The 17,734-nt window shown below is 44.1% G+C and overlaps 1 protein-coding gene across 1 annotated transcript in view; it reads right to left on the minus strand.

Moving 5' to 3' along the window:
• The window catches only part of PLBD1 (phospholipase B domain containing 1), a 44,655-nt gene that overhangs the window by 17,156 nt on the left and 9,765 nt on the right, over positions 1–17,734 (minus strand). The window contains exons 2-6 of the mRNA XM_075935232.1: positions 16,904–17,123; positions 12,453–12,536; positions 10,266–10,404; positions 9,022–9,183; positions 6,735–6,879 (exon numbers count right to left, since the gene is read on the minus strand). Coding sequence (XP_075791347.1) covers positions 6,735–6,879; positions 9,022–9,183; positions 10,266–10,404; positions 12,453–12,536; positions 16,904–17,123 — 750 coding nt within the window. The remainder of the gene's footprint in view (positions 1–6,734; positions 6,880–9,021; positions 9,184–10,265; positions 10,405–12,452; positions 12,537–16,903; positions 17,124–17,734) is intronic.

The raw sequence follows: 17,734 nt of genomic DNA on the forward strand, positions 1-17,734 counted from the left end.
ACCTTACAGAGGATAGGAAGCAGCTTTAGAAAGTAGAAGAGCCAAACACTTTTCTGTCATGAGGTAGACCAGATATAATCTAGAATTACTTTGTCAACTAAGTATCCGAGTTGGCTTGGCAGGATGTCGATCTCTGTTTTATGTCTTTAATACCTTCTCTGAGAAACGTCAATTAAATACTTATATTTACACTATGTTGACTTGGGTTTTCAATTTATAGTAGATTCTGTTTCTGGGTTGCCAGCAAAAAGTTGCTATTATCCAGTAGCTGCTAATAAGCAGAAGGCTGGGATGCAAAGTGACAGCCAGAGAAGGAAACACGGACGGGACTTGTCTTCCATGGCTGCAGACCCTGAAAACCTGTCCAAGGGGTGCAGCCATGGAAGACAAGTCCCATCCGTGCTGTGGGAAGGGAGTTGCAGTCTGGATGCTGGGCCTTTCCATAGGGAGTAGGAGCACTGGAGCACATGTTGCTACATGGCACCTTTCCCTGCATTCTCCAGTGGTCAGAGCTTGGTATGTCCCATTGCTTCCTTCTGTGCATGCAATCCCCCAGAGAGACAGGGAGCGGTCCTGTGCAGCTCCCGCATCCGGGCTAGTCTCTCTCTCCTTGCTTCTGCTCAGTCCATAGCCATCTCCCCCGAAGCTAACAACCCTTTAGCTCTTGTGGGGTCCCTGTCTGCAGGCAGGTTTTCTAGGATGTAGCCTCTAAAGGAAGTGACTAGGACATGTTAAGCCCTGGCCGCGGGCAGGTTTGCACATCCCCCTGCTTCCTTCTGGGCTGCAGCCTGGAAAACATAATCCTTTCCCCCCTGCCCCAAAACTGTAAAAGCAGCATGCTATTGCTAATATCCATATCCCATTAACAGTGGTGTTAATGAGATGGCACTGGTTCCTGATAATATGTCGTCATTAATCAGAAGCTGCTAATAGCAGGATTGCAACTAAGCAGAATACACTGCATTTTATCAGGACAGTGCTGGCTGGCTCGCTCAAATCAGTCGTTATGTGGGCTCAGGGCAAAAAGTGATCTTCTGAGGTGGATCACGAACATGGAGAAGGTTGCAATCTTCATTTGGAGCCAGGACGTGTGACCAGTGGGTTCTACTGCAAACCCCAAAAGATCAAATAAGCAAAAGTTTCAGGGCTCCATCTCATTACTATAACTTGCAGCAGTAGAACTGGAAGTTTTCCTTATTGCAAGGTATCTCTGGATGGCCACCAAGCCTGCATCTAGGTTGTAGTTCTTCATTTGGAAAACAAGTCTGTGAGCCTCACTGTCACCTTGTGCAAACTGATGAAATCACTGTATCTTGCTCTTTCAGTGACATGTGACACTACATGAGAGCTGGGCAAACTATGGTCCGCAGGCCAATCTGGCCCATCGGACACTTCAGTCCGGCCCCTGAGTTCTTGCTGGAGAGCCAGGTCGGGATTGCCTTGTCAAGAGGTACCAGCCCAATTCCCAGGCAGTGCATCAAACAGGGGAAACTAGCCTCCAGCCCCTTCTGCTCCCGCCCTTTCCGCAGCATCACCCTCCCCAGCTCCAGGCAGCACCGCTGCAGCATCATAGAATCATAAAGCTGGAAGAGACTTCAGAAGTCCAGCTCCCTGCCCAAAGCAGGGCCAATCCCAACTAAATCAACCCAGCCAGGGCTTTGTCAAGCTGAGACTTAAAAACCTCTAGGGATGGAGATTCCACCACCTCCATAGATAACCCCTTCCTGCGTTTCACCACCCTCCTAGTGAAATAGTTTTTCCTAATATCCAACCTTGATCTCCCCTTAGTACCTAACCTGAGTACATTGCTCTGTGTTCTACCATCCGTCACTACTAAGAATAGCGCCTCTCCATTCTCTTTGGAACTTCCCTTCAGGAAGCTGAAGACTGCTGTCAAATCCCTCCTCACTCTTCTCGTCTACAGACTAAATAAGCCCATATCCCTCAGCCTCTCCTCATAGGTCATGTGCTCCAGCCCCCTAATCAATTTGGTTGCCCTCCGCTGGACCCTCTCCAATGCGTCCACATCCTTTCTATAGCGGGGGGCCCAGAACTGGATGCAATACTCCAGATGTGGCTTCATCAGAGCCAAATAAAGGGGAATAATCACTTCTCTAGATCTGCTGGCAATGTTCCTTCTAATGTAACCTAATATTCCATTTGCTTTCTTGGCTATGAGGGCACACTGTTGACTCATATCCAGCTTCTCATCCATTGTAATCCCCAGGTCCTTTTCTGCCAAACTGCTACTTAGCCATTCGGTCTGCAGCCTGTAACAATGCTTGGGATTCTTCCCTCCCAAGTGCAGGACTCTACACTTGTCCTTGTTGAACCTCATCATATTTCTTTTGGACCAATCCTCTAATCTTCCTAGGTCACTCTGGATCCTATCCCTGCCCACCAATGTATCTACCTCTCCCCCTAGCTTAGTGTCATCTGCAAACTTGCAGAGGGTGCAATCCATCCCCTCATTCAGGTCATTAATAAAGATGTTGAACAAAACCGACCTTGGAACCGATCCTTGGGGCACTCCGCTAGAAACCAACCACTGACCTGACATCGAGCCATTAATCACTGAGTCGGGCCTGACAGTCTAGCCAGCTTTCTATCCATTTTACAGTCCATTTATCCAATCCATACTTCCTTAACTTGCTGGCAAGAACATTGTGGGAGACCGTATCAAAAGCTTTGCTAAAATCAAGGTATATCACATCCACTGACTTTCCCATATCCACAGAGCCAGTGACCTCATCATAGGAGCTAATCAGATTGGTCAGGCACGACTTCCCCTTTGTGAATCTATGTTGACTATTCCCGATCACTTTCCCCTCTTCCAAGTGCTTCAAAATGGATTCATTGAGGATCCCCTCCATGATTTTTCCAGGGACTGAGGTAAGGCTGACTGGTCTGTAGTTCTCTGGATTGTCCTTGTAGGGTAAATTAAAGCAGTCCATGGTATGAGAACTGACCAACTCAAATGTGAAAGTATCAGGCCAAGCTTGGGAAGTAAAACAGTTCAACAGTTACTATGACCCTGATTCCCATGGCAACTACATTCCAAAGGGGCCTCTCTCATTTTGATAAGGCCTGGCTGGTATCAGTCAGGCTGCACAGGTTTCGCTGTCTCTTGTGTTTTCAGATTAATGAGCTTGAATCTCAAGGACTGTGGCAGGATGGGGATGGAGTTGTCTGTCCCACTTAGACATCACAAGTTTGGCTAACAAGCTTACAGCAACATATTCATTCTGGGGGCTGCCATCCTGTTTATGTTGGCACATTTAGCTTGTTAGGAATAACTACCTGTATTAGTGATAACATGTTTAATTGGCAATGGGCGGAGATGCTGTGTAACTGTCTTAGACCATTGGCTTATGTGCATATCTCACTTCCGCTGCTAGACCTATCAAATCACTTCTCCTCCGTCCATCTGCTACCTATATAATCTAATGTATGTTTTGGTTAAGTTAGTGTGCTCTGGGCTAACTACCTGGCCCGCACTCCACCAGCGCTGTGTGAACCAATAAATCCTCTGCTTGTTTTCACCAACACCCAGTGTGTCCGGAGATTATTCCCAACAGCTTCTTCCCTTTTTTTAAAGATGGGCACTACATTTGCCTTTTTCCAATCATCTGAGACCTCTCCCGATCTCCACGAGTTTTCAAAGATAATGGCCAAAGGCTCTGCAATTATATTTGCCAACTCTCTCAGTACCCTCAGATGCATTAAATCCGGACCCATGGATTTGTGTATGTTTAGCTTATCTAAATAGTTCCTAACCTGTTCTTTCTCCACTGAGGGCTGCCCACCTCCTTCCCATAATGCATTGCCTAGTACAGTAGTCTGGGAGCTGACCTTGCCTGTGAAGACAGATGCAAAAAAAGCATTGAGTATTTCAGCTTTTCCCACATCATCTGTCACTAGGTTAATTCCCTCATCCAGTAAGGGCCCCACACCCTCTCTGATCACCCTCTTATTGCTAACATGCCTGTAGAAACCTCTCGTTACCCTTCACATCCCTTGCTAGATGCAATTCTAATTTTGCTTTTGCCTTTCTGATAGCTCTCCTGCATTTTCAAGCAATATATTTATACTTCTCCCTAGTCATCTGTCCAAGTTTCTTCTCCTTGTAAGCTTCCTTTTTGTGTTTAAGCTCACCAAGGATTTCCCCAGTAAGCCAATCTGGTCACCTACTATATTTGCTTTTCTTACTGCACAGGATGGTTTCTTCCTGTACCTTTAATAAGGCTTCTTTAAAAATACTGCCTGCTCTCCTGGCCTCCTTTCCCCTTCGTGTTAGCATCTCAGGGAATCCTGCCCATCAGTTCTCTAAGGGAGTCCAAGTTTGCTTTTCTGAAGTCCAGTGTGTATTTTGCTACTCTCCTTTCTTCCCTTTGTCAGGATCTTGAAATCTACCATCTCATGATCACTGTTTCCCAGGTTTCTGCAGTCTGTGAGTGGGAAGCAGGTGGGCAGTTTGGTGGGGGCTGTGGGTCCTGGGAGAGCAGGGAGCAGGTGGGCTAGGTAGGGGTGAGTGGCTGCAAAGGATCCCAGTCAGGAGGTGGGAAGATGACAGGGCTAGATGGGGGGTAGGGATGCCTGGTGGTTTGGGCTGGTACAACCTCCCCCGGCTTTCCCTACCTATCCCTTCATACCATTTCTGAAGACAATATGGCCCTCAGGAAAAAAATCTTTGCCCACTCCTGTATTACACCAGTGGTTCTCAAACCTTTTGGTCTGTGGCCCACCTGGCTCAATGCAAACCTTTCTGTGGATCACCAGCTGCTAATGGAAACTTGCCATTAAGCAAGCCCAGGCCATTTTACTAGTGCTCTAGCTAGGAAAAATGGTTTAATTTAACCAGTAAGAAAGGAAATATTAACTGAAATTATTAAAACAGACTAAGCACTTGAACTTTCTCTCATGTTAGTTTACCAAACTTCATTTTAAATAAAGTAAAATATTAATTTATGTTCAACACAATGGCTACGTCTACACTGGCATAATTTTCCGGAAATGCTTTTAACGGAAAAGTTTTCCATTAAAAGCATTTTCGGAAAAGCGCGTCTAGATTGGCAGGACACTTTTCCGCAAAGCACTTTTTGCGGAAAAGTGTCCATGGCCAATCTAGACGCGCTTTTCCGCAAAAAAGCCCCAATCGCCATTTTCGCGATCGGGGCTTTTTTGCGGAAAACAAATCTCTGCTGTCTACACTGGCCCTTTTGCGCAAAAGTTTTTCGGAAAAATACTTTTGCCCAAACGGGAGCAGCATAGTATTTCCGCAAAAACACTGACAATCTTACATGAGATCGTCAGTGCTTTTGCGGAAATTCAAGCGACCAGTGTAGACAGCTGTCAAGTTTTTCTGCAAAAGCAGATGATTTTGCGGAAAAACTTGCCAGTCTAGACACAGCCAAAAGGTTTCAACATTGTATTTATGGCAGGGATGAGGAACCTTTTTTGGGTCAGGGCCACTGACCCACAGAAAAATCAGTCGAGGACCACACAAGTGAGAAGCAAAAAAAACCCTCCCAAAACCCCCAATTCTCACTACCTCCAACGGTGGCCCCCAACTGAGACACCTCATTCTTCAGCCCCATGGAGAGGGAACAGGGAGGAGTAAGGTTCAAGGCTTCCCATTGGCCGGATTAATTCTTCTGGGATTCTGTGGTTAGTGGACTTCGTGGAAACCCCCGCTCCCTCCTAGAGCTCAGCCTGGGGAGGGGGCAAAATGAGAGGGTCAGTGTGTGGGACAGGGCTGCCAGTGAATAAGATGAGGATGAAGGATCTGGGCATGAGGTGAGGTGCTGGAGGGGGTGAGAGTGCCAGGTCTGGGTTGGAGGTTGGGTGCAGGAGCAGGTTGGAAGTAGGGTGTCTGACCAGCAGGGAGAGTGCAGGAGCACAGTGGGGACAGGGTGTCTGGCCTGAAGGGAGGGTGCAGGAGCAGGATGGGGATGCAGGGTCACAGTTGGAGTATGTGTGAGGGGGGTGGGGTACAGGGTCTGGGCATGAAGGGAAGGGGGGCACTTACCTGTCTTCACGCCCCATCCCTCCCCCCCGCCCCATCACTCCCAGGCACTGTCTAATGTGCTCTCCTGCTGCTACCACTGGCTGGAATCCAGTCAATACAAACAGCAGAGAAAGCCTCTAGGCAGCACGTCCACGGACCTCTCTCTCCACTCACTCACACACTGACACCACACAGCAGGAAGCTGGCACTGGCACTCCAACCTCGTGGGGCAGGGCACAAGGCTGGATCACCAGTATGGGATCCCTAAGGCAGGGAGCGGGGGAGGAGGAGGTTAGCTGGAACCACAGACCATCTGCAAGGCATCCGCGGACCACTAGTGGTCTGCAGACCCCACTTTGAGAACCACTGCACTAAAGACATGCTAATCTTAGACAGGGTGGGGGACAGATCAGCAATGCTGATGTAAGCAAGCAGAATTCAAGCTCTTTTAAAAGGAACCATAATTCTGCTAGGGGACTGCAGAATGTTTAACAAGTATTCCTCAGAACCCCAAGTCAGACATTTTTTTAAGGACACATTCAAAACAGTAAATCTGGAAGAAATTTTTTCTCTGTTGGCTTCTAAAATAAGTCAGTCTCGGTGCCTACAGTAACAGTGTCCTATAGAAAAGTCCACACACAAGAGTCAGTGAGATGTGAAGGCACATTTGGACATGAATGCATTTATGAACACTGTGCATGGGATTTCCTATTCACACCCCAGGTACCTGGGTAACTGCTGAATGACATACGACCAGTCACAGTCTTTGGATCAGTAATGTTGAAGTCCCAGTGTTTATATATTCTCAATGTAGCTGCATATGTGAACCAGCTGGAATGAGCAAAATAGATGTTCTCATATCCAGGGAGAACCTAGAAAACAGAAGCTGAACAGTGAATAATCCTAATCCTTGTAACACTCTACACTAGTAGAGCTGGCAGAACAGTTTGTTACAAATAACCAATTCAATGGATTTTGGCTTTGTTCAAGAATTATCAGACTGTTACATTTGAATCTGTTCTTGTAATGGAACATACTGGCCTTTTAAAATCAGAGAGGGAACTTCTGAGAGAGCAGGAAATCTGGAGCAGGTGAGGGCCTAGGAAATGACAGAGGTAGGTGCTGAGAGAGAAAAAGTGGTTAGTGTCTGGGAAGATCCAGGTTACTGTTTCTTTAAGGGCCTGGGATCAGGAGTATTACAGTATAGACTGGGACAAGGCTCTTCTCTGACAGTCACCCTAAATTAAGTTCTGGGGAAACGCATGCTATACAACCCGACTCTTCCCTCAGGCTATGTCTAGGCTGAGCTCTGCCGCGTCCAAGGAATGAGTCTGCTTTTTCGGAACAGTTTCCAAAAAAGCGGACATGTTCTTTTTGAGAGGAATAAAGGATGTTCCAAAAGAGGAGATTTTTCCAAAATATGGCGCAGTGTAGACGTGCCAAATTTCAGAAAAGCCTCTTTCAGGAAAAAAAAGTGGAAAAAATACGCAAATTGTGGTTCACAATTTGCGTATCTTTACCAACTTTTCCCTGCAGTGTAGACACAACCTCACTCAGAGAGACATAAGCAGGGGAAGCACTGCTCACCTGTGGACCTCTCCCAGTTGTTTGCCTTTAAAAAGAATTTATTGCCAACCTTGGTGGAACCGCTAAGGGCAATTTACAGAGATCAGCTGGGAAAAGCTACCCTATGGCAGCTAACTACAGCCCTTAAAAATTAGTCACTGACATTTCTGGGAATGGTCAGGTGACTGTTTGCAAATGCAAAATTTGCTTTCTGCAAATATTCCTCAATATTAGCTGAAAATATGCTGGTTTTGTGAATGTTCCTCTAGGTGAACTAGTTAAATAGAAAGCACACTAGGCAAAAACAAGGGACTTTATCAGGAAAAGCAAATTTGTTTAAAAATTTAAATGTGTATTGACAGAAGGGTCTTTCTAAATATTGATTCAGCTCTAATATCCAATATTCACCCAGGAACCAGTTACAATAAGTAAATATCTGACTCTTCTCCAAATTCAGCTAAGGCTGCTAAGATGGAACATTCCCTGCAGTAAAAAGGAGTATCCCATAAATCAGGAGTCTCAAACTCCCAGCCTAGGGCAGCCTGAGCACTTCCCCAATCCGGCCTGTGAAATATTTTGAGAAGTTATTTAATCGGGCCCGTGTGGCTGCCAGCCCGAGGTGAAGGGAAAGGCTGATGTCTAAGGATTCACTCACACGCATGGCTCCCAGCAGCCCCCATGGTCATGGCCACTGAGGACACCGTTCAGCCAGGGAAGCTATCCTCTGCTGCACTTCTGAGGCCAGCAAGATGGAGCTGGTGAGTTTCATTTTCGGTTACCCCAGGCAATGGTGGGGGATCCCAGGGTAAAGACATGGATGTTAGAGGGACAGCAGGCAGGATTTAAGTGCGAGGGTGCTGATCTTAGTGGGAGAGGGGGTGGAGAGAAGGCAAGATCCCAGCATGAGGACATGAGGGTGATAGGGTGAGGACTCAGTTTCATGTCTTTTGTAGAATCCTCCTCCCAGACAGCTAAAAATGCTTCCTAGACAGCCTTCCTGATCACTACCAGACCAATGGACAAGAGACTAGCTCTGGAAAATCAAATGCTGCCCCTTTCAAAGGTAGCACACTGCAGAATCCCAGGATCCTCCATTCTGAGGTGTTTTGTACACCTTTTAAAAAGTCATGAGAACGTCTTTTCTGTCTCTCCAACATGGCTTTTAGCCATCTTCAGATAGTAGATTACTTCAGTTCAGACACACATGAAAGACAAAATACAACAGAAACAAGATACAAAAGCAAGAACTAGAATGTTAGAAAACTTATCTATATACAGTATCAGTTACAACAAAATGGAATCAAGATTGATGTGTCTGTAAGTGTCCAGAACGATGGGGTCCTGACTGAGGCCCTGCATGCTTCTGAAATATAAACGAGAGTTACAGCAACATGATCATCATATAATTCTACTCAGGAGATCGAAGTTATGAGAAAGGTTGCCCTCACCTTGATCAGAGCAGAGCAGTGACCCATATTCCAATGATCTCTCCCATGGCCTGTTGGGTCACCCTTGTGCCAACCCACGGCTGAATTCGTGAATAATGCAGGAATAAGATCCAACAGATCTCCAATTACATTCAGGAAGTGGACTTCAAAGATACTCAGGGGCTTGGAGACAAAGAGACCATAACATTTATTTTTGGATGGAGATGTGACCGAGGGAGCAACTTCAGCTGTTACTACCAGTTAGTGTTTCTTTCACCAGTTAGTCTTTCTTTCACCCTAAATCAAAAGAATGCTGGGATTACAAGTAGCTAAATGCCAGTGTTATAGTATGAAATTTTGTGTACTCTTGTCAAGCCATCTTAACACAATCTCAACAGTTCTTGCTTACAAGGAAGTCCCTCTCTACATTATTCTGAATGGACATGGCCCTATTCTCTTTCACAGCCTGGGCTCCCCTGCAATAAAGGCCGAAAGCAACACACTCTCTCTCACTCTCTCTCTCTCTCTCTCTCTCACACACACACACACACATTTAAACGTTACTGCTTTTTAGCTCACCATCCATATCACAATGACTGAAAGGTCATTTTCAGGAACTCAAATCATTGCCTTTACTGTGTGAAATGCTTTAGACATTTTGGGATAGATCCTCAGCCACTGTAAATTATCGTAACTGCTGAAGTTCATGGAGCAACACTGATTTACATTAGCTGCTGATCTGGATTGTGGCAATGATACTTCAAGTACAAATTATGATATGACTCAAACCCCACTCTGCAGTAATACAGTCAAATATACACTAAAATAGAATATTTAAAAAAATGTCAGGGCTTCAAAGGGCTTTTTTAAAGCATCCTTGGAAAATAAAGATGAATCCATTAGTGACTTTCTAGCTTTTTATTCACAATATTCCTGCCAATTTGAACACCCAAGTATTATTTGTCCACAAACCAATTAATAATGTGGCCTTCTAGTCTGAGAGTGTTTTCAAAAATTATTCTCAACCCAACCAGCATTCAAGTGGAAAAGGTGCAAATTAGTTTTAGGGAACACTTTTCTGATCTGCATTGAAGATTTGTTACATATGCCGTATAGAACATCCACTATTGATAACAGAAGCTTTGTATGCTGAATAGGTAGGCAGAGACTCTTGCCTTTAAATATCTTTTACATCTTTAACTCTGAATTACCCCATCCTTCCCCTCCTCATTTTAGAACAACTTAGAGAGCTTCATCAATCTTACTGTTTGTTTTTGCTGCTTAGCCCATTCTAGGGCACCCAGGTACAGTCCATCCAGCTGTGCAATAATATAGCCAGCATGTCTCCAAAAGGGGTCATCCTTATTATTTTTTATTTGTTGTCTGGTCCATTGATCCTGCTTCCTACACAGGAAGAAATTTGGTTTTACAGAGCACAGTTCACATTTTGTGTATTCTATAAAGACCAACACTTTACACCATCACCCAAAAGCTAAATGAGTCAACAGTGTGACACTGATGCAAAAAAACCCCAAACTTCATTCTAGGATGCATTCTCCCACTCTATTCTGTGCTGATTAGGCCTCTACTGGAGTATTGTGTCCAGTTCTGGGCACCACATTTCAGGAAAGATGTGAAGAAACTGGAGAAGGTCCAGAGAAGAGCAACAAAAATAATTAAAGATCTAGAAAAGGTGACCTATGAGGGAAAACTGAAAGAAGTGGCTTTGTTTAGCATGAAAAAGGGAAGATTGATAGCATTTCAGGGTGTTACAAGGAGGAGGGAGAAAAATTGTTCTCCTTGGCCTCTGATGATAGGACAAGCAGCAATGGGCTTAAATTGCCGCAAGGGAGGTTTAGGTTGGACATTAGGAAAAGCTTCCTAACTGTCAGGGTGGTTAAGTACTGGAATAAATTGCCTAGGGAGACTGTGGAATCTCCATCACTGATTATCTCAATGGTACTGGGTCCTGCTGTGAGAGCAGGGGACTGGACTTGATGATCTTTCAAGGTCCCTTCCAGTTCTAGTGTTCTATGATTCAACAATTGAGTGGTTTAACAATGGGCAAACGTAATCACCACAGTGATACGCAGCAACAGTTGCCTCTCTCCTAGAGACATAGTTTGGATTAAAAGCTACTTTTGTTAAAACAGGCCCAACCAGATTCTGGCCCCTGCTTCAGACCCTTTACCTGGCAAGCATAGAAGAGTGTAAAATGGCTACAGCTGAATTTCCCCAGTGCCTGTTGCAAAGTAGGACTGACATAAATGGCTCTACGATGCTCTCATTCTTCCTTCCACAGGATGAGGAATAGTGTGCATCATGGGAACATTTGGGGGCATAGTTATAACTCTCAGGGCTACAAGTTTTCTGTACTGAATAAAGGTTTTTAAGGCAGCCCAGCAAAGGTTGATGTATCCCCATAACAATCCATAATCTGGCCTATGAATTGTGACAAAGCCATTTTTAACTCTCATCCATCTCCATGGGTTACGCCTGCTGCGCTGAGTCTCTTTGGGGATATAGCACAGAACCTCACAGGAATGTTTACCAGGGCATGGTGACTGCCCACTATTTTTTTCAGAGAGGAAAGATGGGCTGGAGGCTAGAGGAGCAGTATGGAAGCATTGAGATGCCTAATTTCTGTTGTTGGACCAAAACTGCCTTTAATATGATACTTTATGGGAAGTATCAGTGCATCAATAATAGCATGAGCCACAAGCACAAGTCCTAGTGTGAGATCCAGAACTACTAAAAGCAAGCTACTGGTGGAACCATCGCTTCCTGGCAAAAAAATGGACAAAAGGCAGAAATGGCTCACAGAAATGGCTGAGATTTGGCAGAAGTATTTGTAGTCAAAGAAAGAAAATAGAACTTACATCAACACATAAACGTAAGGAAATAAATAATGTAGGCCAAACGTTGAGCTTCCCATTTAGGGACGGATTCTCTTCCCATTTGTACCTAATTTCTACTAGTGTAACTCCATTGACTTGAATAAAATCACTCCTGATTCTCCCACTTATGAGCGGTCCCAGAACTCAGTAACTAATATATAATATACTTGGCCTTATACAATATAAACTATACAAATGCCTACAGTGGGACAAATATAGGGAAAAATTACAGGTGCCAAGAGATAGCCCAATATGGTATTCAGAACACAAGCTTGTCCATAAAGTTATTGAATACAATAAGCTTGTGAGTTAGTTGGCATTAATTATACCTGTCTGTAGTGCTAGTTCATATGCCTCTGAAGGAACAGAATGGGGAACAGGGCATATTCCCTTCTTAATGCCTGTTTGTACTACTTTTTCTTATTGTAGTATAACAGAAGGAGCCTATGCCTCCTCTTTAGCACACAAACTATGCGGAAAGACCTAAAGATTCCATCATTCTTTTATTTCTAAGCATGAACGCAAGATTCACATCTCTAGTAACTTAGTACATACCCCATAAACTGCCGAACTTTGGTCAGAATAGTGGGATCCTTAATTAGTTGTGGATACAGGTTTGAAGCATGGTCATACATATGTCTGAAAGAATAAGTGTCATGTTATTTTCCCATCAATTCTTATTTAATGAATAGTAGCAGATAAGCAGCACACTTTGCAAGTCAGCTGTTTCTTTATCACAGTATTAGTCTTGCTTCTCTGGTGCAAGACAAGCCATGATGACTGTAATAAGGACAGACTTTCCAGAGAACAAATGGCATTGCTCAACACCCACTCAAACACCTTACAGTGGAAAAAGATGAGAGGGTGAGATTAAAGTATCCCTGTAATGACACATTTGTTATTGAGAATATAATAGGTAGCATCTTGGACCTCCTAGCACATTAACTGAAAGTATGACACAGATAGTTACTGGAGGAGGATCATTCCAGTGAATGTTGATTTGATAGCTTATGAAAAACTCAACTGACATTTAACAGTGTTTTACTTAGAAACACTTGGTTAGTTGATTTCTCAAAAAAGAGGAGCTAAATATCTATGCAAAAATGTATATTTAGAGAAGGAATAATGGAGCCTGCACACTTCCAGAGCACCAAAGATTCTCTTGGGCCTTACAATTTTGAGGAAAAGGAATGGATGGGAATTGCCAGGAGCTTTGCTGGTATCCTGAGTGAGCAGAGCTAAGCCGAGCCACTCATAAAGTGCTTCCTCCTAGCATCAAGACCAGAAAGGACATGTTGGGGACAGGGAAATGGAGTTGCCAGAGTGCAATAGACTCAAGTGATCTTTAGCAGCAGATAGTCCCTTGGGGATGACAGCCAGATAATGCAGGTTAGAGCAGCTCCCTGGTTGCTTCACTAAGGGCAGGGCAGGTAATCAAAGAGTTTCAATCAGCCCGGACAGATGGCTCTGTCACACCCAGTAAACATTCAGCAACACAGAGCAGACCTTGCACCAGTGGCATCTCTAGGCTGCTCTCAGTGATGCCAGGACCAAGCCAGTGCAGAATCAGAGACTAGTAGCTCTCAGAGAGGCCCGGCCTCCTTGCACACATCAGGCACAAGAGAGTAAGAAGTTCAGGGATTCCAGTGATTCTTTTTTAATTGCCTTGCAATATATAATGTCCTAAGTCCTTCATGCTTTATAATGGTGTCATACTCAAGCAATGATCAGGTCATCAGATTAAGTTAAAGTTTTTTTTATTCTACCTAGGACAAAAGGTAGGGAATCATGAAAATGGACTTAGAATCTCAAGGTGCACTCCAAAGAAGAGCTTCAATTTACTAGCCATGTTAAATTGTGGATAATCAGCTAATCAAGTAGTCAATGGAATTTCCATCCACTACTCGATTGCGGGGGGTGCTCACTACCCCCACTATACTTCTGTCTTTTAAATGTAGTAAGCGTCGTTTTTTAAGCCAGCATCCCCCATCACTGGCTCCTGCTCCCCCACCCCTTGCTGCCTCTATATCAGAGGCAGGAAAAGGGTGGGAATGTGAGTAGTCACCTAAACTACAGGTAGTCAACTATTCAACTAGTCTTTTACATCCCTACAATTTACCTCTGTAAAATCAACAGGAGCTTCACTGACTGGATGACCTCATACCAGATTGACATCTGACCAATCATATTTCAGGTTTAAAGGTTGCTCTCTGGGGCCTATCATTGTTTAAGAATGTTAAGTAGCAGTTAATTTACTAGTTGAGTAGTCGATGGAATTTCCATCAACTAGTCGATAGGCACTTCGCATTTCTCCTTTGAAATGTACAAGAGCCCCAAAGGAGGAATGCGGAACTCTGTGTGCAGCCCAGAGCCATGCAGCATGCCAGCTTTGAAATGTAGAAGAGTCCCCAGCAATGTGAAATGCCATGCTGGAGCCTGGGATCAGCTGGGGAGCCCCCAGCTGACCCTGCGCTCCACGCGCGGCGGCTCAGCTGTGTGGCACTGTCCCTTTCAAACGCCAAGGCAGCATTTCAAAGGGACAGTGCCACACAGCTGATCCCAGGCTCAGCTGTGCGGCGCTGCCGTTTTAAAGTACCCCCTCTTCTGCCCCCTTCGCTGCCTCTATCAGACAGAGGCAGCGGGGGGTGAAATCAACTAGTCCTTAACATCCCTAATCATATCCCATTGAAATAAATGAGAAACATAAGAGCTCAGTGTGATGGATTTGGAGCTGCTCTGTAATAGGCTGTGCAAAGGGAGGACTAACACGCATCTCAATTTTATTTCTCTGTCACTAGAAGAAAGTATGAGAGGACCCAAAACCAGTTGGGTTTGCAGAGCTAAATTCAGCTAATCCACTGGTACTGTAACTCAGGACCCAGTCAAACTGAGCATTGCAGGATTCCCTCCCGGCAGAGGTAAGGAAATGAGGATTATTGCCTGTGGAGGTACACTCAGAGAGGGGATCTGAGATGCAGCCAGCCCTGTAACTATGTCAGTGCCTCTGAAAGTCAGTGGTAGAAATGTAGCCATGTTAGTCTGGTGCAGCTGAAACAAATAACAGGACTGTGTAGCACTTTAAAGACTAACAAGATGGTTTAATAGGTGATGAGCTTTCGTGGGCCAGACCCACTTCCTCAGATCAAAAGTCAGGACATTTATTTAGCTGTCCACATATGAATTTAGGTGCCTAACTTCAGATACCTGCTTTTAAAAACGAGCCAATAATTCTAAGACCATTTATTTTAAAAGGATTTTTTAAAGATCTCAGAGTCATTTTTGGACCAAGCAATGGCTGATTGCATCCTGGTCTGAATACAATTAGTTAATAGTAAAATTTAATAGGCAGTGCCCACCAAATTTGAACTGTGTGAATTTTGAAAATATAAAAGCAACTATAAAATAAACTTCTTACCCGGTTCCTACCTACCCATACATTTCACCAGGCAATGCACAGTTTTTGGGCACAATGCTAAAAAAGGTGTCCATTCATGTTAATCAGTGTCCAGGGTACTAACATGAACATAGGAACAGCCATGGGGGAGAGGGGATGAAGTGGTGAGTCTTCTTTATTTGAAAGTCATTTTGTTTATAAGAAGTTAAAGAAGTTTAAAAAAGTACAGTAGCACACATACTTTCTTAATCTATATGGTAAATGATAAGATATAATAAAACAGCATCAGCACCTCTGAGTTTATTTCACCATAAAATGCTTTACTGGTTTTCTGAAACATAGGGGCTGTGTCTAGACTGGCCAGTTTTTCCGGAAAATCAGCCGCTTTACCGGAAAAACTTGCCAGCTGTCAACACTTGCCGCTTGAATTTCCGCAAAAGCACTGACTTCCTACTGTAAGAAATCAGTGCTTCTTGTGGAAATACTATGCTGCTTCCATTCAGGCAAAAGTCCCTTTTGCACAAAACTATTGCGCAAAATGGCCAGTGTAGACAGCTGAGATTTGTTTTGCACAAAAAAGCCCCGATCGCGAAAATGACAATTGGGGCTTTTTTGCGCAAAAGCGCGTCTAGATTGGCCACGGACGCTTTTCCGCAAAATGTGCTTTTGCGGAAAAGCGTCCGTGCCAATCTAGACATACTTTTCAGAAAATGCTTTTAATGGAAAACTTTTCCGTTAAAAGCATTTCCGGAAAATCATGCCAGTCTAGACGTAGCCAGGGAGGGCCTAGGTGCTCCTTATTGAAATAGAGTATGCCTGTTTATTTAGATAGTTTTGCTGTAGCCTGATGCCTAACAGCAGAGTAGTGTTTGAGGCAAGCAAAGCCTTCAGCATCTTGGAACAGATTATTATGTTTTCCACTTCCTGTTATCAAAAAAGAGAAGAATCCTAAAAGCTGTTGTTAAGCTGCATGCATCAAAAGTGGTCAGAGTTGCGTGCAAAAAGGGAGAGAACAAGGGCATAAAGAGACTTATCTCTGGTGGGAGAGAATTCAGGCAATGCTGGCTTTGGGAGAACAGACCTTCCAAAGACCAGGTAAATGTGGCAGCTGGCAGACAGTTAGATGGGGAACAAAGTACAACTTGTCTTTATTTGTTTTCAGATTTCAGCATGGAAGATTTACACACCGGTCCTAAGGAAGAACAACTGCCTTATGTCAGGTAGGCTTCTTTCAGCATTTGAGCAGGGAAAGAAAAGGAATAAGAACTATTTTTCAATAGTGACTAATTCATCCATCTGTGATCTTGCTGGGGGAAATGTGAGGCAGGATTCCTAGGTTGCATTCCAATTGCTGAATTGTATTCAAATTACTTAATCTCTGTGGTTCAATTCCTCATTAAGAAAATAGATAAATATTAAGCCCCTCCCTCCAAGCTGTTGAGAGATTTTGAAATATTTGGATGAAAGGAGGTAAGTATTAATATTGTAACATACTTGAACTATCACACTTACAGTAAACTTAGATATGGTGTCAAAACAGACAGGGAGAAAAGAGACTGGAAGAAATAGATGGCAATATCATGCACTGAAATTCCATTACATAGGTACTCACGAAGCAGTGAGATAACCCTCCAAAAAGCCAGCTGCATACATGAGGCCTTCATTGCCTATGGACTGACTCCCATATCCTGCTCTGATCTCCAGAATTCCCCACCCTGTTGATTGTACGGTGTCATTGTAAAAGCCATAGGCATTGCCATTCCTGTCCAATATGTCTTTGACCTGGAAAGTTTTCTCAGTTTTCATCCAATATACAGTTGCATAGCGGATTTCTGCAAACAAAAACCAAGGAGGAGAAAGTTAAAACATTATACTACATCTCACCAACGACAAGAAGTGTGGGGACCTTGCTACACTTAGAGACCCTATCCGTCGCTGAGAACTAGATGGATCAGACAACTGCTAGTGAAGTTCATGCAGCCAACCAAATCTAGATCTAATGATTTAGAATAATTATCAGCAATAGTGTTCCCTCCTGCACAGCTTCACTGGTGATTAATCAGCCCCACCCATTCAAGAGCTCAGGGTTCCATGCACAGAGCTAACTGACTGAGGGAGGGAGAGGGAGGGGCTGGCTGGTTAATCACCTGTGAAGCTGTGCTACCAGGCAGTTTAGAGGGAACACTTCTCAGCAGATGCCTATTTGCTGACTTAAGTAACAGATAACTGGACAGGCTGGTTGGGACCAAAAAAAAAAAAAAAAAACAGGCTACCTACTCAGACCTAGAGATGGCCCCGGAAAGACAGATCTAAGTTAAGCTAATTAGTAGGCGAGAGCTGTGGAGAAGCAGGTACAGATGCTTCCTGTCCAGATTTGACCTGTGCACATCCTCAGATTCCAGGACTTAAATTCTGGCACATGTGAAAATAATTACTGAATTTA

The sequence above is a fragment of the Pelodiscus sinensis genome, chromosome 1 (assembly GCF_049634645.1).
Source record: "Pelodiscus sinensis isolate JC-2024 chromosome 1, ASM4963464v1, whole genome shotgun sequence".
In the NCBI taxonomy this organism is placed as follows: Eukaryota; Metazoa; Chordata; order Testudines; family Trionychidae; genus Pelodiscus; species Pelodiscus sinensis.